Source organism: Delphinus delphis, chromosome 6, assembly GCF_949987515.2.
Source record: "Delphinus delphis chromosome 6, mDelDel1.2, whole genome shotgun sequence".
NCBI classification, from domain to species: domain Eukaryota; kingdom Metazoa; phylum Chordata; class Mammalia; order Artiodactyla; family Delphinidae; genus Delphinus; species Delphinus delphis.
In genome coordinates, this window is record NC_082688.1 from 760,196 (window position 1) to 783,962 (window position 23,767).

At 66.4% G+C, this 23,767-nt stretch overlaps 3 protein-coding genes across 3 annotated transcripts; 2 read left to right on the forward strand and 1 right to left on the reverse strand.

The window, feature by feature from the left end:
- The first annotated feature begins 699 nt into the window (after positions 1-699).
- On the forward strand, positions 700-9,065 carry TPRN (taperin). The gene is made up of 4 exons (XM_060013707.1): positions 700-2,548; positions 8,051-8,312; positions 8,409-8,515; positions 8,634-9,065. Exons 1-4 carry the CDS (start codon positions 725-727, stop codon positions 8,694-8,696), a joined length of 2,256 nt encoding a protein of 751 aa, XP_059869690.1. The 5' UTR covers positions 700-724; the 3' UTR covers positions 8,697-9,065.
- Positions 9,066-10,378: 1,313 nt separating this feature from the next.
- SSNA1 (SS nuclear autoantigen 1) lies at positions 10,379-12,077 on the reverse strand. Its single transcript, XM_060013231.1, has 3 exons — positions 11,942-12,077; positions 11,266-11,465; positions 10,379-10,926 (listed from the first exon to the last, which is right to left on the reverse strand). The coding sequence occupies exons 1-3, from the start codon at positions 11,991-11,993 to the stop codon at positions 10,819-10,821; spliced, it is 360 nt and encodes a 119-aa protein (XP_059869214.1). The 5' UTR covers positions 11,994-12,077; the 3' UTR covers positions 10,379-10,818.
- A 41-nt stretch (positions 12,078-12,118) lies between these two features.
- ANAPC2 (anaphase promoting complex subunit 2) lies at positions 12,119-22,523 on the forward strand. Its single transcript, XM_060013712.1, has 13 exons — positions 12,119-12,272; positions 12,563-13,185; positions 14,138-14,270; positions 15,266-15,440; positions 15,585-15,704; positions 16,037-16,154; positions 16,810-16,991; positions 17,344-17,485; positions 17,826-17,901; positions 17,977-18,180; positions 21,654-21,783; positions 21,930-22,165; positions 22,253-22,523. The coding sequence occupies exons 1-13, from the start codon at positions 12,162-12,164 to the stop codon at positions 22,463-22,465; spliced, it is 2,463 nt and encodes an 820-aa protein (XP_059869695.1). The 5' UTR covers positions 12,119-12,161; the 3' UTR covers positions 22,466-22,523.
- The last annotated feature ends 1,244 nt before the right edge of the window (positions 22,524-23,767 follow it).

Genomic DNA, 23,767 nt, shown 5'->3' on the forward strand with positions numbered 1-23,767 from the left:
CAGAGTGGATTCTGGGGGCCGGCAAAAGCTAGGGATTTCTGAGAAACCGGTTCCTCAGCACTGGTTGGGGCTCCAGCATTGGCATCTCCGTTAAGGCCTGTAGGGGACCGAGGACCGCAGGTGGGCAGTCCCTGGACCCGGAGGGTCCTGGACCGGGAGGCAAGAGGCTGGCGTGCAGCCGGCACACCGCCCACGGGAGCGGGACAGTCTTCCGGTCCCGGGTTGGCCCTTCCTCCACCGTGCTTTCCGCGGGGGTAACAGGCGGGCAGGGTGCTGGCACGACGAGGAAGGACCAAACCCGGCCAAGGTCATACGCGACCTGGGGCCCAGGGGTCCGACCCGCCCACCGGCCAGGATCCACTCCCTCCGGGCTCCGCCCCGCGGGCGCGGCGGGCCAAGGGAGCAGAGGCGGAAGTGGGGGCCTCCACGGAGCGGCGTGAGGCGTCGCGGGCGTGTCCAAGGGGGCCTCCCCAATGGGGCCGGCTCCAGCGATGGGCGCTGCTCCACTGAGGCCCGCGGGAAGGCGGGGTCGGGGAGAGCGTTCTCCAATCAGCACGGCTGGCCATCCTCCCTCCCATAGGTGAGGCTGCCGGGCGCGGGGCGGGTCTGAACAGGCCTCCCCCAATGGGCGGCGGTCAGGGGGGCGTGGCCGCGGCGCGAAGGCCGGCGGCGGGCGGCGGCCGCAGTTCCCGGCGCGCGCTGGCTCCGGCGGCCGCTCCGCAGCATGGCAGGCCTGGGGCGGCCGAGCCCGGCGCCCCGCGCCACGATGCCCGCCTGGAAGCGAGAGATCCTGGAGCGGAAGCGGGCCAAGCTGGCGGCCTTGGGCGGGGGCGCGGCGCCGGGCGCTGGGGCGGGCGCGGAGGAACCCGCGGGGCCGGCGGCCGAGCCGCTGGTGCTGGCCGAGAGCCTGGGCCCGCTGCGCGAGAACCCGTTCATGCGGCTCGAGTCGGAGCGGCGGCACGGGGCGCGGCGCGGCGGGGCCTCCGGCGCGGCGGGGCCGGGGACGCGGCCCGCGCAACATCTGCTGGAGCTGTACCGCTGCGTGCCCGGCGTGCGCACCATCCGCGCCGACAACATCCTCATTATCGAGTCGGCGCCCGGCTTCCCTCCCTCTCCCGTCCCCGGCCCTGGGCCGGGCCCGGCTGCCCGCATCCGCGCCGCCGAGGTGCTCGTGTACGAGGCGCCGCCGCCTCCCGGCCGCGTTAGCCGCCTGCTCCAGAAGTTCGACCCGCCGGCCGCGCCGCGCCGCCGTGGGAGCCCGGAACGCGGCCGCCCCGTGCCGCCGCCCTCCCCGGGTCCGGCCCTGGTCCCGCGCGTGGGCGAGCGCGCCGCCTGCTTCCAGCCCGAGCCCGAGCGCTGCGGCGCAGGCCCCGGCCCCGGGCCCCGGCGCAGCGACTTCCTGCACAAGACCGGCAGCAACTCCTTCACTGTACATCCACGGGGCCTGCGCCGCAGCGCGGGCACTCGCCCACTCCCCAACGGGCCCGCGGCCCCCGAGCGCCGGGCCGGCGCTGCCAACGGCCTCACGGGCTCCGCGCCTGGGCCGGGCGAGTGGAAGCCAAAGGTGGAGTTGGGGGAGGCCCCCGCCCACCCTCTCCCCAGCCCCGGAACCCCCAGTGCCACTCTAGCCGCGCCCCCGGCATTGCCCACGCTCAGCCCTGCTAGTGCCACTCCCAACCAGCGCCAGTGGGTCTCCGCGGCCACCAGCGCCAACGACTCCTTCGAGATACTGCCGGCCTCCAAGCCAGACATGGACACGATCCCTGCCGGGGACCTCCAGGCCCGGGCTCTGGCCAGCCTTCGCATGAACTCTCGAAACTCTTTCGTGTTCATCCCCAAGCGCAAGACCTCCGGGGCCCCTCCTGCGGAAGGGAGGCAGTCCGTGGGGCCTCCAGAGGGAGAAGTTGGCTGGGCCTCCCAGCACCAGGAGCGTGAAGCCCAGCAGGTGCCTGGAGCAGATGGTGTGTTTGCCGGTGGGAGGAGCCCCTCGGGGGTCGAGGAGGGAGGCTGCCCCGTGCCAGGCACTACTCTCGTGGACTGGACCGTTAGGTGGCAGAGGCTGTCTTCACCACCCCCGTCCCCACTGGTCGCCACTGAAGCTGAGCCTGCCCAGGGCTTTGGGGTTCCTGGCTTGACCAAGAATGGCAGGGAGCCTGGGAGGCCAGGGCTGCCCGTCACCTTCATTGATGAGGTGGACTCTGAGGACGAGGTTCCCCAAGAAGCCAAACTGCCCTGCCCCGGGGCTGGTGTGCCTCCCCAGTACCACCCACATCCCACCGGGCCTGGGCACCTGTCAGAGCTTCAGCACCGAGGTGGCAACACCTTCACGGTGGTGCCCAAGAGGAAGCCAGGGGCCCTGCAGGCCAACGGGGAGGCTAGGCCGAGGGAAGCTGAGGAAGAGGGGCCGGGCAGCCTTTCGGAGCCCCCTGCTGCCTTGGGGACCTCAGTGAAGAAGCGCTACCCCACTGTGCATGAGATTGAGGTGATTGGCGGCTACCTGGCCCTGCAGAAGTCCTGTCTCATCAAGGCCGGCTCTTCAAGAAAGAAGGTCAGTGGTGGCGAGTCACAGAGCTGTGGGTATAGCATGTGCCTTGTTCCCAGGACACCTCCTGGCCTGGGTGTGGGATGGCTTCTACGTGGACCAGAGGAGAGCTGGAGCTGGGTGGCCGTGTAAGCTCCAGGAGAGGTCAAGCTGTGGGGGAATCCCTGGCCTGGGTTCCAGCGGAACCCTAGTGACCCTGGGGCTGCGGGGACGGCTTGCCTGCTCTGTGCCTTGAAAGGCTGGTGGGGAGGGTCAGTTCAGCCAGGGCTTCGTCTGCTTGTTGGTTCTCGGGGCCCTGTCTGGAATTGGCTGGGCAGGACTGTCCCTTCGTAGGTCCCGCTGTTGGCTCCACCCCGGCCTGGCTTTGAAGGGTGGCCTGGCATGTTTTTCTGGAGTCTATGCACGTAGGAGGTGCCAGGATGGAAGTGGAAAGGGACAGGAGACCTTTGATTTGGGTGGAGTCGGACACCTACTGTCAGCTCTCTAGAAGGCATTCTGGCCTGGAGCTTAGCAGGACTTGGCTTCGTGCGAGTGTCTCTTGAGCTCCTAGTGTGTGGCAGGCCTGGTCTGAGCCTGGGGTGTGACGCTGGGGAGCGATGAAGACGCTCCCCTCACTGGGGAGGAGAGACTGAGGATGGAGAGAGACCCAGGTGCAGGGCCAGGAGCCTCTTGGAGCCTCACTCTCCTGGCAGGGCTGCTTGGTGGCCTGGAACCCTCTGGGCCCAAGGAGACGTTCCTCAGATTCTTCCTGGTCATTCTAGCACCTAGCACCTGTGTCAGGCCCTGGGGCAAAGTCCAAGGCCATCCCCACATGACTCCAATCAGCAGGCTCGCTGGGCGGATGCACCCTCCCCCGGAACTGCTTCTCTTCTGGCTGCTGGTGTCTCGGCTCCTCCCTGAGGCCACCTCTGCCCCAGCCTCAGTTTCCTGGGGGCCCTGGGGGACGGTGATGTGCCGTGCGTCACTGGAGCCCCCTTACCCACTGTCCCGCTGGCGCTGTCTAACTAGATGCGGCGTCTCCTCTCTGTTGGCTTCCTTTGATTTCCTGCCTCGGGGTTGGCCTTGGCACTGCCCTTCCTCCCTGCATCATCCTCTCCTTCTCCAGTGAGGGCATCGGCCCTCCTGCCAGCTCCATCTGCCGGGCCAGGCATCCACACCCGTCCCCCGCAGCGCTTCTGGTGCGCCCCGAACCCCCGCCTGTCCTGCTCGTCTGACCTTGCCTCACCCTCTGCTCGGTGCTGCGGTCATCCGGTAGCCGTGGTCACCAGCCCAACCCCCATGCTTGCCCTCCCCACCTTGTCTGCTCCTCCTCCTGCTTCCTGACCCTTGATCCCAGCTGCTCTGGGAGGCATCCTTTCCCATGCTAGCCTGGGGCGGTGGAGGTGACAGAAGCCTCCTGCTTTGTAGACCGAGGATACTGAGGCCGGTGGAGATTGGGGAGCTCGTGGGGTGGGACCCAAGTGTGAGCCCCTGTCCTAACCCGGCTGCCCTTATACTGGGAGCCTGGCCGCAGCCCGGAGCCTGGTCATTCTGTCCCCAGCTGGGGGCAGAGCCGTGGGCGTCACTTGGGGCTTGGTTGGAGTGAGAAGGGCACGGTGGGGGCCTGAGGGCCTCTCGAGGCAGGAACAAGTGATGGGAGGGAAGCAGGCCCCGGTCCAGCCTGGCGCTCGGGCCAGCGTGGCCCCCGTCTCTGTGCCAGCCTCAGGGGTTGGGGGTCCAGATGGATGGTTCCTGGCATAGCCGCGTGGCCTGGCTGGGGCCGTGCCGGAGCAGCACGACCTGCTGGGGGGATCTTCTGCCTGAGCATGCAGTAGCTGCCCTGTCCAGGAAGAGCCAGGACGCCTACGGGTGGGTCGGAGGCATGGGGCTGCCCAGCCCTTCAGAATGACCTTGGGCTACCCCTGGCTTTATCCACCCCTCGTCCCACTTGCCTGCTGCCCCTGGGCCTTGTCCTTGCCCAGCCCACTCCAGCCGGCCTGTGGTTTCTATCACTGTCCTGCTCCGCCCCGCCCCCCCCCCCCGCCTTCCAGGGACGTGGTGGCCTGGAGGCCAGCAGGACCTTGGCGACCTCCCAGGGCAGGGGTCCTGGTCCCTTTTCCAGGGGGCAGGTGAGGTGCAGCTCTTGATGGCGTGGAGCCTGCCCCCCGGGTTGCCACCTCTCCGGTGCAGGGTGTTGTGCTCTCACCTGGCCTTGGAGGGCGGCAGCCCTGCCCTGAGTAGTGGGCGCGCAGCCGGCTGGGCACGCGTCCCCACTTAGTTACCTCTTGGTGGAATCACAGATGCCCTCTCTCTCCGTCCCTTGCTGGCCCAGCCGACCGCTGCAGGCCGTCGCGGCCACACCCCCTCTCGCCCCCGCCCCCAGGCTGTCCCGGTGGGTGGGGCCGGCCTGCAGCTCCGCACACCTGCCTCCCAGGGGGTCGGCGCTGTGGGCCTCTCCCCTTTGTGAGGTGCCAGCTGGCTGGGCTCCTGCCTGTCTGGCAGCTCCTTCCCCTCCCCTTTGCCCTCCTCACTTTCTAACCCGCTGATCCCCTGCCCAGCCTGAGCGTGCCACGTCCCCACGCCCTCACCCTCGCCTGCGGTGTAGCAGTCACCCTCACCCCGACCGCTCGGGTCCTCAGATCCGAGGCGCCGCTGCCCTGGGGGCTTCTCCACCCGCTCCTCCGCTGGCGGGCGCGGCCTCTCCTTTCATCCGCTCTCCCCGCAGGCACCTCCCCCAGTGGTCTTTTTGGACCCCGGGGACCACTGGAACAGGCCTGGACCCTCCTCCACTCAGCTTCCCCACTGGTGGGGGCGGGGGAAGGCTGCCCTTGATGCCCAGCAGGCGTCCCACCTGGGCTGCTGTGGGAACTTCTGGGGGGCCGTGTGTGGCCCCCGGAGCTCGGGCTGAGTGGGGGATGGCACGTGCTGGGGAGTGTGGCGTGGGGCGGGTGCTCACCCCAGACCGGGGCGGCTGGAGCCCAGCTCCCAGCCCAGACTGCAGGGTGGACACCCTTCAGTAATCCGAGCTGGGCGTGCCGGGCAGGGTGGGGTGAGGGGAACAAAGGGCTCTCTCCCCGTGAGCAGCGGGAAGTGGGCCGAGCCAGGACCCACCTGCTGGCTGCACAGTGCAGCGGGCAAAGTCCCTGAGCCCGGTGAGCAGGTGTGTGCTCGTGCCAGCCCCTGGCTGTGCCCCCCGCCGGTTCCGTCTGCCCGGGGTCTGGAGGCTGCCCCCGCCGCCCGGGCATTAGGAGTCATGTGGGGTCCTGTGACCCACAGACCCGCACTCACGAGGAGCCTGGAGACTGAAGGCGAGGTGGGACGTGACCGGAGCCTCGGGCCCCAGCTGGGCGCCGACAGGCCTGTGAGCCCCGCCCCTGCCTGGCCCGGCTGTGCCAGGCTCCGGGCCTGCTTGCACCCAGCCCCCTCGGTCTCCCTGCTCAGAGCTGGTCATGCGGACTAATGAGGGCGTGCTGATCGGCTGGGCCCTGGCAACTGGCCCTTCCCTGTCTTCAGTGGTGGGGGATGGGCCCAGAGGGCTCAGGGTCATCAGGGACAATGCCACGTACCCAGGAGCACTGTTCGCTGCGGGGCCCAGCATTGGGCCCCGGTGCTGGCAGCCCCATTCTGCCTTGGGCTCCTCCTGGGGTCTCTGTCCCCAGGTCTCAGGGAGCCAGTCTTGGGGGGCCCAGGTGACTCCATCCCCATAGGGGCCACAGGATCACCCCACACAGCTGCCCAGGTGGGACGCGCTGAGTCAAGGGCAGCCGCCAGCCCAGGGCAGGCCCCCTGTCAGTGGGGAAGCTGAGTGGAGGAGGGTCCAGGCCTGCTCCAGTGGTCCCTGGGCAGTGGGCGGGCATCTGTGGGCTCTGGTGATTACCCCGTGCCAGCCCTCTGCTCTGTTTGGCCTCGGGGCGGGGGGGGAGGCGGGGGCAGCTGGAGGTCCGGGTGGGGCCCATGCGGGGACAGTCACGAACATCTCCATCCTGGTTTGATCCATCTTTGGTGGCCGTCTGCCCGTCTGCTTGCGTCCCTGACTGCTTGTCTGTGTGGACGACCGGGGCGAGGGCAGCAGCGACAGGGCTCGCGACCTGCCCAGCAAGTGCCTGTGTGGGCCGTGCTGAGACGCGCAAGTCCAGAAGCTCGGGGGGCGGGCGGGGATGCCCACGGCTGTGCGGGGCTGTGTGTGCCCGTGGGGTGGTGGGAGGAGCGCATTGCGCTCCTCTCTGGACACTGGCTCGGCAGGGCAATGCCTTCTACTCCTGGCCGGCCCTGCACATGTTACCCTGAGGCTGGGGTCCCTCTGCTGCCCAGGGCTGCAAGCCCGGCCCTTCTGCGAGGCCCCTCCCCGTCCTGCTGTCCCCAGGCCCCAAGGTTCCCTGCCTGGGGGCCCGACTCCCGCCCCTGGCTCTTTCCAGGGGAAGAGGAGGAACTTGAGCTGGCTGCGGTGTCCTGTGCCCTGGAGTTTAATATTTCGAGCTCCAGCAGGGCTGCTCCCATCTGCTGCAGGCGGGCAGCTCTCGTATTCATTACCGCCCTGCCAGGCCCGGCCGAGCCCTGCCGAGCAGGCCTTGGGGGACGTGCGACTCTTGTGGGGAGCCTAGTCCCGGGTCTCGGAGGGTGAGGATCCTGACCCCCAGTGCCCAAGTCCTTCTACCAGTGCCTGTCCCCATAGCCCCTCAGAACCGGCAGCCTAGTCTGGCCTCTGAGGCCTTTGGGAAAGATTTGCCGCGCATGGGATTCTGGAGCCTGCAGAGGGGGCAGGGTGGACGTGGGCCATGTGGGCAGTCGCTGACCCCCACGCGGTGCAGCCTCGGGCTACCTACCTCTGACTCAGTCTGCAAAGTGGGTGATAGCACTTGGGGCCACTTTCCCGGGGCTGGCACGTGGCAGCCGCCCGGCTTCCATGCGGGACCTTGGGGGCCTGGCTTTGGGTGTGCCGGGCCCTTGCCCAACAGTGGTGGTCCGTGCCGAGCTGGGCGGGCAGGAGCATCCGGGTGCCTGGCGAGCTGGGACGTGAACTCAGCCCTGGAGAGAGGCACCGGCCAACGGGAGGGGCTGCTGGAGGTGTAGATGTGAGCTCCCCAAGTGCAGCCTCACCTGGACCTTGCTCCTGCCGGGGAGCCTCTGGCTGGGAGATGTGGCTGGTGGTGCCCTGCCCCCCCGAGAAGGCAGACCTGCAACCCTGGGAACGCCTTAGAGGCTTCTGGAGACCCTGAGGCTTTGGGCTCCTGGGGCTGGCTGGGGTCTGGCCCTTGGGAGGGGTGGGTCACTTGGGATGCGGTGATCCTGGGGTGGGGAGGGGATGGGTGAGGCCTGGGCTGCAGGTGTTTGGACATCCTGAGCCTGCAGGGTCCAGGTGGAGGGGACTTCTCTGATGAGGGGCAGCCCCCCACTTCTCAGAACCTTTGAAGGGCCAACGGAGTGTTCGGCTCTTGCGCTGGTCTGACACCCGCGCTGTACCCGCTCGGTCCCGCCGGAGGAGCCCTGTGGCTGGGCACAGCACTTTCACTGGCGTGCCTCCTGCCCTAGATGAAGATCTCCTTCAACGACAAGAGTCTGCAGACTACGTTTGAGTACCCCCCGGAGAGCTCCCTGCAGGAGGAAGAGGCAGAGGCCGAGAAGGGGAGAGACGAAGAGGAGGAGAGCGAGGAGGGGGAGGGGGAGGGGGAGCCGTCCGGCTCAGACCCGGCAGCGGCTGCGGCGGCGAAGCCCTTCGCGCTCTTCCTGCCCCGAGCCACGTTCGTGAACAGCGTGGGCCCCGAGAGCCCTCGGCTGCCGGACGGCAGCTCCGGTGAGTGCCTGCCTGTGGGGATGGGCAGCCCGGGGGGTGGCCCGGGCCACACGATCATGCAGCCGCACGTCCACCGGTGTGCCTGTCGGCCCGCAGGCCTGTCCAGCTACACTCCGAAGCACTCCGTGGCCTTCAGCAAGTGGCAGGAGCGGGCGCTGGAGCGTGTGCCGAGCACGGAGGAGCCCCCGTCCAAGGAGGTCATGGTGAGCAGGGTGGGGCAGGAGGGCGGACGCCCAGGGAAGCGGGGCGTGGCGGGGGTGTGGGCGTGGTGCTCCAACGCCTGGACAAGCCCCATCGACCGCCTCTGTGTCCCTCTCTCAGCTCACCCCTGCCGGTCAGAATGACCTCGCGGACTTCCGAAGCGAGCCAGCCCTCTACTTCTGAGCCCCGCCCTACCAGGATGACGAAGGCTGAGCCCCAGGTGCCCGGGAGCTGCACCCCTTCTGCCCCACCAGGCCTGCCCTCCTACATCCCGCTCTCCCTCCCCGGGGCCTCCCAAGTAGGCCGGTACTCGAGGCCTGAGCCTGGGGCACCCGGGACTCACTCGACCCCGGCTCGGGGGCACTGCCTGTGGGGGAGGGATGGTGTCCTGCTGTACGCCATGCCCAGCGGCTGTCGGGTGCGTCTGGGGTGGGGGCTGACGGGACCCTGACACCACCCCCAGCCCACACCCCACGTCAGCCACTCCGTTTCTGATGAACGGCAAGTCTTTTCCCGCCTCTGATGACAGACCCAATAAACAGCCCTGGATGAGGCCGCCTCTACCTTCCTTGCGTGGTCCTCGGCTGGGAAAAGGGGGAGCGGGGCTCAGGTCTGCAGGGCTATGCTGAGGCACTGGCAGCTGGGAGGCAGCCACCCGCGCAGGGTGTGATGCAGGCCCAGCTTGGGTTTCTGTGCCCGGGGGAGGCAGTCCCGGGTGACACCCCACACTGCACAGCCCTGGTGCCCCAGGCTCTTTCCCCACCCCTGTGGCCCTAGTTGCCCTGCTTCTCCTCCCAGCCATCCCCTTGGCTGGGAGAGGGACTTCCCTGTGCCTACCCTGTGAGCACCCCCAGTCTCTGGGGCTCCCCTTGCCTCCCAGAAGCGGCTCAGTGGGAGCTATGGTGGGAGGTGGGACGCCAGGTAAGCCCTCTGGGGTCTGGAACTCTCTGTGGGCCCGGGTGGTTGCTGCAGCTGTCGGGTCCGAAGTGGTTTCCCTGAAGGGCCAGAGCCTGGGGGTGGACGAAGTGCAGGGCAGGTGGTGGGCAGAGCCTCAGGGATCTTGCCTCCTGTTTGGATTGGAAGGTTCCCTGACCCACAAGGGCCTGCAGGAATGCTGTGGCAGGCAGACCACTCCCCTGGGGTAACGTCAGCAGGGAGGTCTGATAGATCTGGAAAAGTGACAGAAGACAGAGCTGCCCACTAGGGAGCGGCTCCCGGCTGGGCTGACTGGCTGTGCCGAGACCGGCCGTTCACAGTCCTGGCATCAGACGCAAGTCTTTTCCTCTTGGAGCACCAAGCCCACGGGAAATGCCACCTGGCCAGCCTTGGGAGGGAGGAAGGCGTTTTCTTGGGAATGGTGGGCCCAAGTTTCTGCAGACCTTCTCAACCAACACATGCTTCCCAACCCCCCGATCCCCCACGGACAGCAACTGCAGGGACCCCATGGGGGCTGACAGGCCAAGGCAGGTGGACCCATGGAGGACTCGGGATGGAAGGCAGGGCCCTGGGCTGCATGGGAGACTGGCCTGTGACCAGAGAGTGGGAGCAGGGGTGCTGCTGTCCGGCAGAATCTGGAATTACTGAGCTGGGGTGCAGCCACTCCCAGGGGACCTGAGCGCAGGAAGAGCGTCTCCTTGGGCCAGGCCTTATGCTAGAAACCAGGACCAGCGGCCCTGATGGGAGAGGTGGGTGACGGGGGTCACATGAAACGCTTAGGGGCACCCTTAGCTCTGAACGCAAGGCCGGTCACAGAGGAAGCCATCCCTTCACGGAGGAGCCGTATTACAACTGGACAAGGATTCGTATTTTGACTCTAGGGGGGCCCGGCAGCCCCACACTCCTGACACAGGCAGCAGGCTGTCGTGGATCTCTACAAAGACAATCTTTACTGACAGTCACAGGCCCCAGGCAAGCTCTGAGGTGAAGGAGGGCCCCAGCCCCTCCCACACTTGCCTGGGCACCTGCGGGCCGAGGGAGGGGTGACAGGACTCCCAAGGTGCTGAGACCGGAACCGGGCCTTCCCCGCGGCCCCAGGCTGGTGTGGAGGCCTCAGTGGGACCCTGAGTAGAGCTGCCCTCCCCAGCGCCTGTGTGAGCTCAGAGCCAGGATCCCCACCTGGTGGGCTGTGCTCAGGTCTTTCCTGTCACCCAGAGCCGGTGAAGGTTGGCAGTTGCTTCTTGGCACCCCAGACACCAAGAGGAAAACGCTGCTGCCGTGAAGGACAAAGATGCTTTGAAGACAGACTTGCCGGGGGCTGAGTCGTAGAGGGGGCGCAGTGGAGGCAGGCCCTCCGCCTCTGGCCTCATCAGCTGTCCTTGCCTCCGCTGCTCCTCTGCTCGGGGGCTGCGGCCTTGGTCAGGTTCCCCGCTTCCCTCTTCAGGACACTAAGCAGAGTCTGCGAGCTCTCCAGGATCTGCGAACAGAGACACCAGCCGGTTAGCACTGCTCCTCCTGTTGGAAAGCTCCTGCGGCCCGGCCCCCCTCCTGGGCCAGGGCCTGTCTCCCCTCTGAGTCTGGCCCAAAGCCCCTTCCTCACACCCTGGGAAGCCAGGCTGAGGTCATGGCTCCTGCTGCTGCTCTGCGGCTCACAGTCCGGAACCCGCTACGCGGTGATGAGTATGGTGCCGACAACAAGACCCAGGTCACTCTGAGCGCGGTATTGTCACCACGGGGGGCCTACAGCCTGCCTAGGCACCCCTGGGCCAGAAACCCTTGACGGGCTCGGTCCAGCACGCGAGCCCGCGAGGCCCACCTTGAGGTAGGCAGCCTCCGTCTCCGCGATGGTCCGATCGAACTCATTCCGAGAGGCTATCTTGCGAGCCAGGTTCTCGTTGACTCGGGCCAGCTTCTCCGTCAGCTGCCTCACCTCATTCTGCAGCCGCTGCTTCTCCTCCTCTTCCTGCTGGATCTGCCGGCACAACTCCTCCCGCTTCTGACACAGCTCTTCGATGCCTAGGGTGGGCCGAGAGAGACAGGCGCGGTGGGCCCAGAGCAGAATGGAGAGCACCGCCCCTCCAGCTCTGGAGCCCCCTGCTCTGGAGAAGAGAAGGCTAGTGGATAGTGGAGGACCCGGGTGCCGGATGGGCCACCTTTCGCCCGAGCCAGGCCAATGTCCTGCGTCCGAGGAGTCTCAGAGTTAAGGAAAGCACCGCGCGAGGCTCGAGGCGCGAGGCCGGGAGGCCGTGCGTACTCAAGCCCATCGTCCTCTGCTCACTCCACAGATACCTAGCCCTGGGGGCGGGCCACAACGCGGCTGTGCGCTGGGCAGGTCCGCACGGCGTCCGCGCCGCCCCGGCCCGCAAAGCCGCGCACGGACCGTACAACACGCTCGGCCGCGCGCTGCGGGCCAGCTACTGCCCGGGACCGCAGGCCGGCGAGCCCCACGCCCTCCCAGCCTGCCCGGCGGGCCCCACCGCTCGGCCGCTCACACTTGACCAGCTCGTTGTTGTAGTTCTGCAGCGCCGCGCCCTGCTGGGTCATGGTCGCCACCCGGGGTCCCGGCCGCTCCAACCGCCGTTACCGCATCCGGGTCCGCGCCTGCGCACTGCCTACAGACGGCGAGTCCACGGTACACGTCACTGCCGCGCGCCTCTCGTTTGCGTCATCGCCGCGCGCCGCGCCGGCGGCTCTAGGAGCTGGTGGGAGCAGATGGCGGCGGCGGAAGCGGCGGCGCACGATGACCCCGGACCTGCCCAAGAGCTGCTGGTGGCCTGGAATACCGTGAGCACCGGACTGGTGCCGCCGGCCGCTCTGGGACTGGTGAGGCCCGAGAAGAGGGCGGCGGGCCCGTGCGGGGTTCCCGGGACCCTGTGCGTCCACTCTCGGGTTCATTCGGATCCCTCCGCCCGCTTCTGTCCAGCTTGTTTCCCCCAGAGTCCTTTATTGTTCCACAGCCTGTCCCTAAGCGTGGGCCCTGCATCCGTGCGACGAAGGGCAGCGGGGTTTCCGTAGACTCCCCTGTGCTTTGTCCCTTTCCTATCTATCTTTATCTGTCACTGCTTTCTCCAGCTCTGCGCTGTGTTCTCTTCTTACAGTTTTCTGTACTCCAGGCATCCTCCCGGACCAGCGGTGCGGTCCCTCCAAAGGAGGAGGAGCTCCGGGCGGCGGTGGAGGTTCTCAGGGGCCACGGTCTGCACTCGGTCCTGGAGGAGTGGTTCGCAGAGGTGCTGCAGAACGACCTGCAGGCTAACATATCTCTCGAGTTCTGGAATGCCATCTCCCAACGTGAGAACTGTGCAGACGAGCCCCAGTGTCTTCTGCTGCTCCTCGATGCTTTTGGGCTCCTGGAGAGCCGCTTGGATCCCTACCTGCGTAGTCTAGAGCTCCTGGAGAAATGGACTCGCCTGGGCTTGCTTATGGGCACCGGTGCTCAGGGGCTTCGGGAAAAGGTTCATACCACGTTGCGGGGCGTCTTGTTCTTTTCCACTCCCAGAACTTTTCAGGAGATGATCCAGCGTCTCTATGGCCGCTTCTTGAGAGTTTACATGCAGAGTAAGAGAAGAGGAGAAGGAGGAACCGACCCCGAACTGGAGGGGGAATTGGACAGCAGATACGCCCGCCGCCGGTACTACCGCCTTCTGCAGAGCCCACTCTGTGCGGGATGTGGCAGTGACAAGCAGCAGTGCTGGTGCCGCCAGGCGCTGGAGCAGTTCCACCAGCTCAGCCAAGTCCTGTGAGTACTTGTGCCTGCGTGGCCGTGCCCCGTTCCTCCTGGCTCCTGCTTGCCCCTCTGGGTCCAGCTGGCCCCTGCAGAGAGCTGCTGGCAGAGGTCTCTGCCACCTGTCCTGGTAGCCAAAGAGAGGGTCCCCAGGATCCGTGTGTTGTGAGTTTTTACCTTTCACCCTGGACACAGGTGCACCTGTCACTCGCCCTAGCTCAGGGTTTCACACTTTGCTTATGCTAAGATTCCACGTGATTCCGAATTTCCTGGGCTGTGCAGAGTTTTGCTGTGCTGTTTGTAGCCTCTCAGAGGAGGAATGATGTTTATCCTATGGTTGCAAAAGGTGTGACTGTTGTTTTTTCTCTCTAGAACAAGTCAGAGATTAAACCAATGTGCTGGGCAAACTGATTGCTCTTCTGGCCTCTGGAGGAGGGAAAGATTTTGTTGTCAGAGCCAGGTCCTGTCATGTGGTTCTTCCATTCTCTGTGGTCACTTATGATGATTTTGTCACTTTGAGTGAAGTGGCAGCAGTGCAGCTGTTAGAGAGTCTCTTGGCTGGACCGAGGGTGTGATCGGATCCACAGAAGCTTTGTTCTCTCAGGAGCCTTTGTCCTCACAGATCGGCATCTGCACCAGAGGGCACAGACAGCTGCACCTGTGTCTGTGGGGCTGGGTAGTGACGTATTTAGCTGTTGTCTCAGGGCTGTCTCTGGGAGGTGAGCCTTGGCCCCAGTAGCCAGACGTGCTGACCACGTGGGGAAGGCTAGTGTCCCGGCCTGAGCAGGGAGGCCGGCTTGGGGGGGGCGGGCGGTCGCTGCCAGTGCTTGTCTTCACAGCAGCTTTTCCTCGAAGCCTCTGGTGCAGCTGTGCCCCCGACGGGAGAGCTGTGGGCGGTACGTGCTGGGGTGGGGTTGGGCGCGTGTGCGTGTGCTCTGCGTTCTTCATGGGCAGCGCTCTTCTCCAGACACAGGCTTAGTCTGCTGGAGCGGGTCAGTGCCGAGGCCGTGACTACCACCCTGCACCAAGTGACCCGAGAGAGGATGGAGGACCGTTGCCGGGGCGAGTATGAGCGCTCCTTCCTGCGTGAGTTCCACAAGGTGAGGACCCCCACGGGCTGTGTCCTTGTGGATTAGAGGTTTCTGGCAAAACTGACACCTCAGTTTTAGAAACGGCCAGAGCGTGGAGAGCCGGGTGCGTCAGGACGTTGCTGGTGCTGGAAGTCGTCTTGGTGCTGGGTGGAGGCCAGTCATTCTGGGCCCGTCCTGGTGGAAGGAAGAGCCTGTGACGTGCTTAGTGAGGTCTTCGCGGAGCCACGTGGCTGGAGGCCGTGCCAAGGTCTGGGGTATCCCAGTGGGGGGCCTCGGGGGCATCCACGCTGTTGGGACATGGTCTGGGATCTGCTCTGGGCTGCACAGAGTTGAGGAAGAGCTGCACCCAACCACGGCGGGGGGGGCTCAGCCCGCTCCCACTTCCCAGCTGCTCCCCTCCCCTGCTCTTGCTATCTGTTTCCTGAGGATGCAGGTGAGCTGTGGGGATGCGGGGTGGTGTTCAAAGCAAGTGTCTCTGCCACGGGGTGGGGGGGCGGTGTGTGAAGCTGGAGGTCTGGCGGGTAGCTGTGCCGTCCCGAGGCGGCACATCGTCCGGGTGCTCTTTCCGGTGGCTGGGCGGCCGTGGGAAGACATGGACACGCTCGGGTCCGTGTGGTAGGGTGTCCTGTAGATTTCATGTGCACGGGCTCAGAAGTGTTCCCGCTAGATGCTGTGGGTTGTGCGTGGGGGGGTCTCGTTGTGCATGGGACCCCCAGGGTGTGTCCGTCCGCTCAGATGTAGCGCCCTGTGTCAGAGCCGCTGTTGCTGGGGATGAGCACGGGTGCTGGTGTGTGTGGAAGGGGCCTGGGTGTGTGTTGGTGGAGGCCCTGGGAGGCCTCCTTTGGGCCCCTTGTCCTGCTGATTTTAACGTGCTCCTGGTCTTCAGAGTAGGTGGCCTTGGGGGCTCCCAGGGCCCAGCCAGAGGCGCGGGTACCTGTGTGGCTTCTCCTCGTCTCTGTTCTGGGCTTGGCCCCCAGAGTCCCACACTTGTGTTCTCCCGACAGTGGATTGAGAGGGTGGTCGGCTGGCTGGGCAAGGTGTTCCTGCAGGACGGCCCCAGCAGGCCTGCGTCCCCGGAGGCTGGGAGCTCCCTGCGCCGCTGGCGCTGCCACGTGCAGAGGTTCTTCTATCGCATCTACGCCAGCCTGCGCATCGAGGAGCTCTTCAGCATCATCCGAGGTCGGCCCCGCCTGCCAGGGAGCCGCCTTCCCGTGCCTCTGCCCTTCAGCTCGTTGAGGGTGGGGCGGCGGGCACATCTGGGCCCTTCGCGCGCAGTGCGTGCTCGCCACATGTGCACGTGCCAGGACCAGCCTCTCCCCGCAGACTTCCCGGACTCCCGGCCGGCCGTGGAAGACCTCAAGTACTGCCTGGAGAGGACCGACCAGAGGCCGCAGCTTCTTGTGTCCCTCAAGGCTGCCCTGGAGACGCGACTCCTCCACCCAGGTGCCGCCAGGGCGAGGCCCACCCGCCATTCACCCTCAGGGCCCGGATCTGGAAGCCCAGGCCTGGGGCCTGTGGAGGGAGTGGGTTTAGAGGCAGTTTTGTGTGGTCCTTCGGGGGCAGGGGCAGTGCCCGGTCCCTTCAGAACAGACCCCACTTTGTAAGGGGAGAAAGCAAGTGAGTGCAGGGGGAGCGGCGGGGACAGCTCCCTGCAGATCACGCGGGTCTCCGGGGGGTGAGGTGGGACTTGCAGGTCACCTGGCCAGGGTGGCTGCCTCTGTGTCCCTGTGTTGCCTGGGCCCTTCTGTGACGGAGCTCTCCCGTCCCGGCCGCAGGCGTGAATACGTGTGACATCATCACCCTGTACATCTCCGCCATCAAGGCGCTGCGCGTGCTGGATCCCTCCATGGTTGTCCTGGAGGTGGCCTGTGAGCCCATTCGCCGCTACCTGAGGTGAGCTCCAGGGCCCCACTCGTGCAGCTGCACTCCCCGTGGGTCTTGCTGCAGCCAGAGGGGTGTGGTCCTTGGGGAGCCAGGGACGCTCCATGTCCCCTCCTGGGCCGGGCAGCTCAGGCTGGGCTCCTTCCTCCTGCCAGTGCTGGTTCCCACGCCTGTGGCCCAGGGTCACCAGGCCCGTGTGCAGGTCGCGGGGCCCACACCAGCACAGACAGGTGGCCCTGCTTGCTTTGCCTCGCGCCAGCTTGGCCCCAGGGCTGACGGGAAGGGTGGGGCCTTGCGTTGCTGGCCTTCTACCAAGAGGAGCAGAGCCTCTCGGGCTGTCTGCCGGGGGATGTGTTGGAGCAGGGGCCACGCACAGCCACCCAGAAACCCCTAAGCCCACAGTGGAGTCTCGGGGATGGGGCCGGGCAGCGTCTGGAGCTGCTCTGACTCAGGCCTGCTGCCTCCTGGCCGGGCATGGCCTGGCCTTGTGTCTGTCTTGTCGTCTCAGCTCCTTCTCCTAGAAATTGATTTAGCTTTAGGGGTGGCGGGGCGGGGGAGGGAGTCTCACGGGCTTACCTTTAGCACGTGACTGACGGCCCTGGCTGCAGGGGTCAGGCGGGGTCCCGTGTTCAGGTGGGACAGGCGGTGAGGGGCTCGTGCCTGACAGGACGCGGGAGGACACGGTGCGGCAGATCGTGGCAGGGCTGACCGGGGACTCGGATGGGACGGGGGACTTGGCTGTTGAGCTGTCCAAGACGGACCCGGCCAGCCTGGAGACCGGCCAGGACAGCGAGGATGACTCCGGCGAGCCAGAGGACTGGGTTCCCGACCCTGTGGACGCGGATCCAGGTCAGCGCCTGCCGGCCCTGCTGCCAGGCTCTGGATTTTGGGGGGTGGTCCAGTCGGGCAGGCGCTCTGGTCTCCAGTTTGTTGCCACGTGGGCTCTGGAGCTCCAGGGGATCCATGGTCAGAGTGTAACCCCGCCTGGTTCCCCAGGGTTCTTCACCTGGCTTGGGTGGTGTCCCCGCCCAGGCCCGTTGGGGGGGTGCCCTGCCTGCCTCACCTGCTTCTGCCGCTTCAGCCGGAGAAGGAGTGGGTTTTCGGCATCCCCACCTCATGGGCTTGGCCGGGCACGAGCTGCCTGGCGCCATCTGTGCCGCCTCCGTGTCTGAGAGGCGCCGGTGGTGCCCGTGCCGTGCAGGGAAGTCCAGCTCTAAGCGGCGCTCCTCGGACATCATCAGCCTGCTGGTCAGCATCTACGGCAGCAAGGACCTCTTCATCAATGAGTACCGCTCGCTGCTGGCCGACCGCCTGCTGCACCAGTTCAGTTTCAGCCCCGAGCGGTGAGGCCTGTGAGGTGCCACTCCAGGTCCCCAGGGAGGGGCGGCCTTCACTCGCAGTGGCTGCTCTCTGTGAGCCCTGGTGCGCATCGGGGATGCGCTGGGTCCCCGAGGCTGGGCGGGGACTGACCTGTGCTTGGCCTCTGCCCCCCGGGGTTGGGGGGCCTGGGGGCAGCCAAGGAGCCTGGGGCGGTAGGTCCCAGGGCTTCCGGCCCTCCTGGGGTGGAGTGGGCACAGGGCTCCCGCCTCTCCTCCTGGGCTGGGGGGATGGGGGGCAGTGTCGCTCTGTAGGTGCCAGTTGGGGTGGGGGCACACCGCAGCCCTCAGAGTTGCGTCCTTCCAGGGAGATCCGCAACGTGGAGCTGCTGAAGCTGCGCTTTGGCGAGGCCCCAATGCATTTCTGCGAGGTCATGCTCAAGGTAGGTGCCTCGGGCTCCCCGCCACCGCCTGGCCCCTGTCGGTCCCGGGCCTTCAAGGCCCCGCCTCCCCCCCAGGACATGGCAGACTCGCGCCGCATCAACGCCAACATCCGTGAGGAGGATGAGAAGCGGCCCGCAGAGGAGCAGCCGCCGTTCGGGGTCTACGCCGTCATCCTCTCCAGCGAGTTCTGGCCGCCCTTCAAGGATGAGAAGCTGGAGGTTCCCGAGGACATCAGGGAGGCCCTGGAGGTCTATTGCAGGAAGTACGAGAAGCTGAAGGTATGGCCGCGCCGCTGGGGCGCCGGCACCTCGGACGAGTCCCTCCGCGTCTGCGCCCTGCGCTCGGCACCCTCCCCTCCCCTCCTGGGAGCCTGTCTGTGCAGGTGTGCACACTCTCTGCACGCCCTCCTGTGCCCCCAAGGCGCTGGGAGTGGGCGTGTCCCTGGGCCGCCTCTTCCACCGTCCACCCTCTTGGCCTGCAGGGATCGCCCCAGGGGGAGTCGGGGGCTCTGTCTGTCCCATGGGCGTCTCCAGGGAGTCTCCAGGTTGCTTTTGAGGTGTTTGACCTCTGCCCCTCCACCTTCCTGCCCCTCCTGCCCTTCCCTGGCAGCTGCTTCCTGGAGTGCCAGGGCGCTTGGGCACCCAGACCGTGCTGTCTGCTGTTAGGTCCCTGGGGCCACAGGGCTCGGCAAGGAGAAGGGGGTGTGTGGGCTGGTCAGGAGGCCGGGGGCCAGGAGTGGCCGATTGGCAGAGTTTATCGCTCGTCCCCTCCAGTCCTGGCGTTGGGAGTCCAGGTGAGAGGTGTGGACAGGTGGATCCTGGTGTGGGCAAGGGTCCGTGGCATGGAGGACCCTTCTTCCAGGTGATGGTTCAGAGGAGCCGTATTGGGAGAGAGGAGGGAGTTTGGGACCCCTGTCCCAGGTTTCAGGGGACAGGTGAAGTGGGTTCTGGGGCGTTCAGTTTGATGAGTGGGGTGTGGGGCCCTGAGAGGCCACCGGCCGGAGGAGACGCCAGGCACCCAAGCAGAGGACAGGGCCGCAGGTGTCCAGGGTGCAGACCCTGAGCCCTCGGGGGACCTGGGACACCCCTGGAGGTGGGAGCCCTCAGGACAGAGCCCCAGGAGGGCGGCAGGTGGGGCTGGGCCGGGACCCTTCCTGCCCCTGCGTGGGGGGTGGTGCTTGCTCTGTGGGGCCTCGGCGCTGCCCCGCCCCCGCCCCCACACCCCAGTCGAGGACGTCCACGTGGCCCGCCCGTGTGCTCGGCACCCTCCCCCGCTGCTCTGGCTGCCCTGCTGGGCTCTGCGCCGCAGCTCGCCTGCCTGGAGAGGCCCCGCCGGCTTCCTCCGCAGTTCCCCCTGGGGCCTGGGGGTGGCTCAGGCGTGCCCTCCATCTCAGGCCGTGGACCCGGCATGCCAGCGCCGGAGCGGCCGGCAGGCCCCCGCTCTGTGCCAGAGGCCAAGCCTGTGGCCACGGTGCCTCTGCTTCCCGCCAGCCGGGCTCCGGGTCCGAGGACTGCGCTGGACACGTGCGGGTGGCCGTGCCTGTGCCGTCTGCCGCTGGGCCTCGCGTGTGCCCGCTGCAGGCCGGAGTGGTTGTAAAGGTCATGGCCTTGGAGCCAGAGGGCGTGGTTACGAGCTTGGCCAGCTGCCAGCTGTAGAGAGGTTAGCTGTCGCCCCCCTTCAGAGCTGGGGGCGTGAAGAAGGGCTCAGAGCAGCCAGTGTCCCCCAGGCCGGCCCTGACGAAGTGCCCCAGACAGGCGCCGTCGGTGCCCCGGGAATTTATTGTTCCGGTTCTGGCAGCCAGCAGTTCACAGCCAAGGTGTGGGCAGGGCCGCGCCCCCTCCAAGGGCTCCGGGGAGGGTCCTCTTGCCGCTTTCAGCTGCTGGGGCTCCAGGCATCGTCGGCTTGTAGAGGCGTCACTCACCCCTGCATCGTGCCCCACGGCCTCTCCTGGTGTCTCTGTGTCCACGTTCTCCTCCTCTTTTGGGGACGCCAGTCGTACTGGATTAAGGGCCCCGCACGCCAGTGTGGCCTCCCCTTAACTAGCTGCATCTGTAGTGACCCGACTGGCAAATAGGGTTACGTTCTGAGGCACTGGGGGTGAGGACTTGAACATCATTTGTGGAGCTCACAGTTCAGCCTGTGAGAGTCTACTCTCTGGCCCCCCAAATTCACGTTCTTCTCACGTGCAAGTTACATTTAGCCACGCCCAGCGTCCCCAGATTTTAACCATGCTGGCACCAGCTCAAAGTCCCAGATCTCTAAGTCAGGTCAGGGTGAGAGCTGGGGCACGATTCTCCTTCAGTTGTAAACCTATGAATAAATCTTTCTCTGCTTCCGAGGTCCAGTGGTGGGACAGGTGTTGGGCAGACACCTGCCCTCCAAAAGGGAGATACTGGAAGGAAGGGAGGGTTCCCAGGCCCTAAGCAAGTCTGAATTCCACTGGAGGAAATTCCACTCCATCTGGCTGGGTGCCAGTCTTCTCTGCCCTCGGGGGCAGCCCCACCCTGCCAGGCCAGGCCTCTGTAGCACGGCCCTGCCCTCGGAGTCATGCTCTCCCTCTGGCCGTCCCTCCCTTTCCACCCAGGCTGGCATCGTTTCCACTGGTATTAAATTCTCAGGAGCCTTGCTGGCCTCCGTGCAGTTCTCGGCGTCCAGTCCGTGGGCCTGGGGGCTCTCACACCTCTACTGGCCCCTCTGTCCTGGCTCCTGGGCACTGCTGGTTGGTGCCACCTTGACACAGGTCACCTCTAGGGCCATAGAGGCTCTGTCTGCAGAGCACACGGCAAGATGTGCAAACCACCCAGTGGTCCTGGCTCCTTTCTGCTCACCACGTTCTCCCTCGGTTTTCTCTCTCAATTCACTACAAGCGGTGAGGAGAAGGCAGGCTGCACCTTCCATACTTTGCTTGGAAATCTCAGCCCAACGTCCAGGTTCCTCCCTCGCGAGTTCTGCTTTCCACCCAGCAGAGCACGTTTCTGCCGCCGCGTGACGGGTCGCCTTTCCTCCCATCTCCGGTGATGTGCTCCTTGCTTCAACAGGCCTCACTGGAATGGCCTTTCCTGTCTGTGTTTCTACCAGTAGCCTCTCCAGGGCAACCCAGGATTTTATGAGCCTGCAGCTCAGAACTTTCCCAGCCCTCCCCATCCCCCAACACCGCAGCCACGTCCACGCGTTCCAAAAAGGTGTTTGCTACAGCAGCACCTTCCCCTCCGGCGGAAGTCTGTACCGCTGTCCTGTGGTGGCCGTGACAAAGTACCGCACACCAGGTGCTAAAACAGGAACTTCTCTCGGCTCTGGAGGCCGGGGTGTGAGATGGAGGTGAGGGCCTTCTGGAGGCTGCGGGCGAGTCCTCCCTGCCTCTTCCGGCCTCCAGGGGCGCCTGTGTCGCTCCAGCCTCGCACGCCGTCTGCCCTCCCGCGAGGACACTTACCGAGTTAGATTAGGGTTCGCGGTACGCCAGCACGACCTCTTCTTCCCTACCGACATCTGCAAAGGCCTAGTGTCCAAGTCAGGCCACTTTCTGGGGTCCTGGGGCCAGGACGTGGACGTTTGTCTCAGAGGTGCAGGGGCCCTCGCTGTTAGGGGGTGCCGGGGGAGGGGGAGGGGACTGGAGTCCCGCCGTGTGCTGGTCCCGTCGCTGCCCGCCAGGGTGGGGGCAGGTCAGGGAGCCCTTCCTCACCCGGTCCCAGGTAGCAAAGCCTTGTCCAGCTGGACCCGCTGGGCGGCCCGTGCTGACCCCAGCCCTCCCCAGGCCATGCGGACGCTCAGCTGGAAGCACACCTTGGGCCTAGTGACCATGGATGTGGAGCTGGCTGACCGTACCCTGTCCGTGGCGGTGACCCCTGTGCAGGCAGTGGTCCTGCTGTACTTCCAGGACCAAGGTGAGCCCCCAACCGCCCTGCTCTGGCCGCGCCTCCCGGGAGGGCACCGTTCCGTGTCCGGTGGAGGGTGGGTGGGACCCAGGCGGCTGAGCCACGCGGGGCCTGGCTGTGCCCTGAGGGTCCTGTCGGCCCCGCCCCGCCCACAGCCAGCTGGACGCTGGAGGAGCTGAGCAAGGTGGTGAAGATGCCCGTGGCGCTGCTGCGGCGGCGCGTGTCGGTGTGGCTGCAGCAGGGCGTGCTGCGAGAGGAGCCGGCCGGCACCTTCTCGGTGGTGGAGGAGGAGCGGCCCCAGGACCGGGACAGCATGGTGCTCGTCGACAGCGACGACGAGAGCGACTCGGGCATGGCCTCGCAGGCCGACCAGAGGGAGGAGGAGCTGCTGGTGCGCGCGGGGCCCGGGCCGGGCGGGGGCGGGGGGGGGCGCCGCCCAGCTCGGCCTGACCGCCGGCCCCGGCCGCCGTGCCCGCAGCTCTTCTGGACGTACATCCAGGCCATGCTGACCAACCTGGAGAGCCTGTCGCTGGAGCGCATCTACAGCATGCTGCGCATGTTCGTGGTCACCGGCCCCGCGCTGGCCGAGATCGACCTGCAGGAGCTCCAGGGCTTCCTGCAGAGGAAGGTGCGCGACCAGCAGCTCGTCTACTCCGCCGGCGTCTACCGCCTGCCCAAGAGCTGCGGCTGAGCCGTCGCCCGTCCCCGCCCAGCCCCCAGAATGAGAGTAAAGCAGACGGTTCTTCCTCCCTCCCTGTCCTGCTGGCTCTGTGGGCTTCGTGGGCATGCGGTCAGGTTCTCCCTCCAGACCAGCCTCTGGCAGAGCCTGCCAGAGCCCGGGCCCCAGGAGTCGGTGGGGAGCTGCACACCTGTGTTTGGGCTCCAGGCCGGGAGTCCTGGCACGTGGTATCTCTGGACCACCGTGGCTGACAGGGGCCCCCGTCACTCTCATGGCTTGGGCAGGAGCTCACGGGGGGTGGGCTGTCTGGGAGATGGGCCCTCCTGGGCCACCCTCCTGAGGGACATCCAGCTCCAGCCTCACCCCTCTGGCCTTTGAAAGAAGCCCTCGGGTCCCCCTCTCTCTGCCTGGCACGAGAGTCTGGCGCCCAAGTGCTGGGCTGAGAGCCCCAGGGCTGCTGCTGCGGCCCGGGGTGGGGGGCTCCATCAGAATGCATGAGGTGGGCGGGTGGCCAGGCAGCCCGTGTGAAGCCAAGAACTTCTTGCGTCTCCAGCATGACGTGCTGCCTGGGATACGCCTAGGCTTGGGCAGCTGCAGTGCTGGGGGCTTCCAAGGAAGAGTGCTTTCAGAAAGGCCAGTTCTTTCTGTGCCCGGAGGCGTGTGGTCAGGAGCGCCTGGGGGCCTCGATGTTCCTAGCACGAGATGCCGGGCCCAGTGAGTCCAGCCATCCCCAGAGCTGCAGCACAGGGCTGTTGTGTCCGGAGCACAGGGTCCTGTCCAAGGCCGGCACTGGGGGCCCCGCACTGCCCTTGCTCCCAGGTCCCAGGAGGCGGGGAGGCTGTGAGCTCTGCCAGCCCAAGGCCTTCAAAGCCGTGCTCGGTGCCACGGCCTCCGCGGCCCAGACCTTCACTTGTCCAGCGGGAACTGCTCGAGCCCAGTGGCGCTGTCCCCATGGCAACAAAGGCCCTTTGGAATGAATGTCTCCACTGCCCTGCTCCTCCCTGCGGTGCATTCCCAGGCCTGGAGCCATGCCCGCTGCCCCCCAGACACGCTGCGGCTCCCCACCAGTCTGTGCCCCGGTGCCCCCACTCCGCTCTTTGGCCTGTTCTGCTCGAGGGCCCTAGTGTCAGTCCTGCTCTGGGGCTTTTCTTTCTTCTGCTTCTTGGCTGTGCCGTGCAGTTTCTGGGACCTCGGTTCCCCACCCAGGGATTGAAGCCAGGCCACAGTAGTGGAAGCCCGCAATCCGAACCCCTAAACTGCCAGGGAGCTCCCTCTAGGGCTTTTCCTTCTTGCTCCACAGGGTGGTGTTTGCTG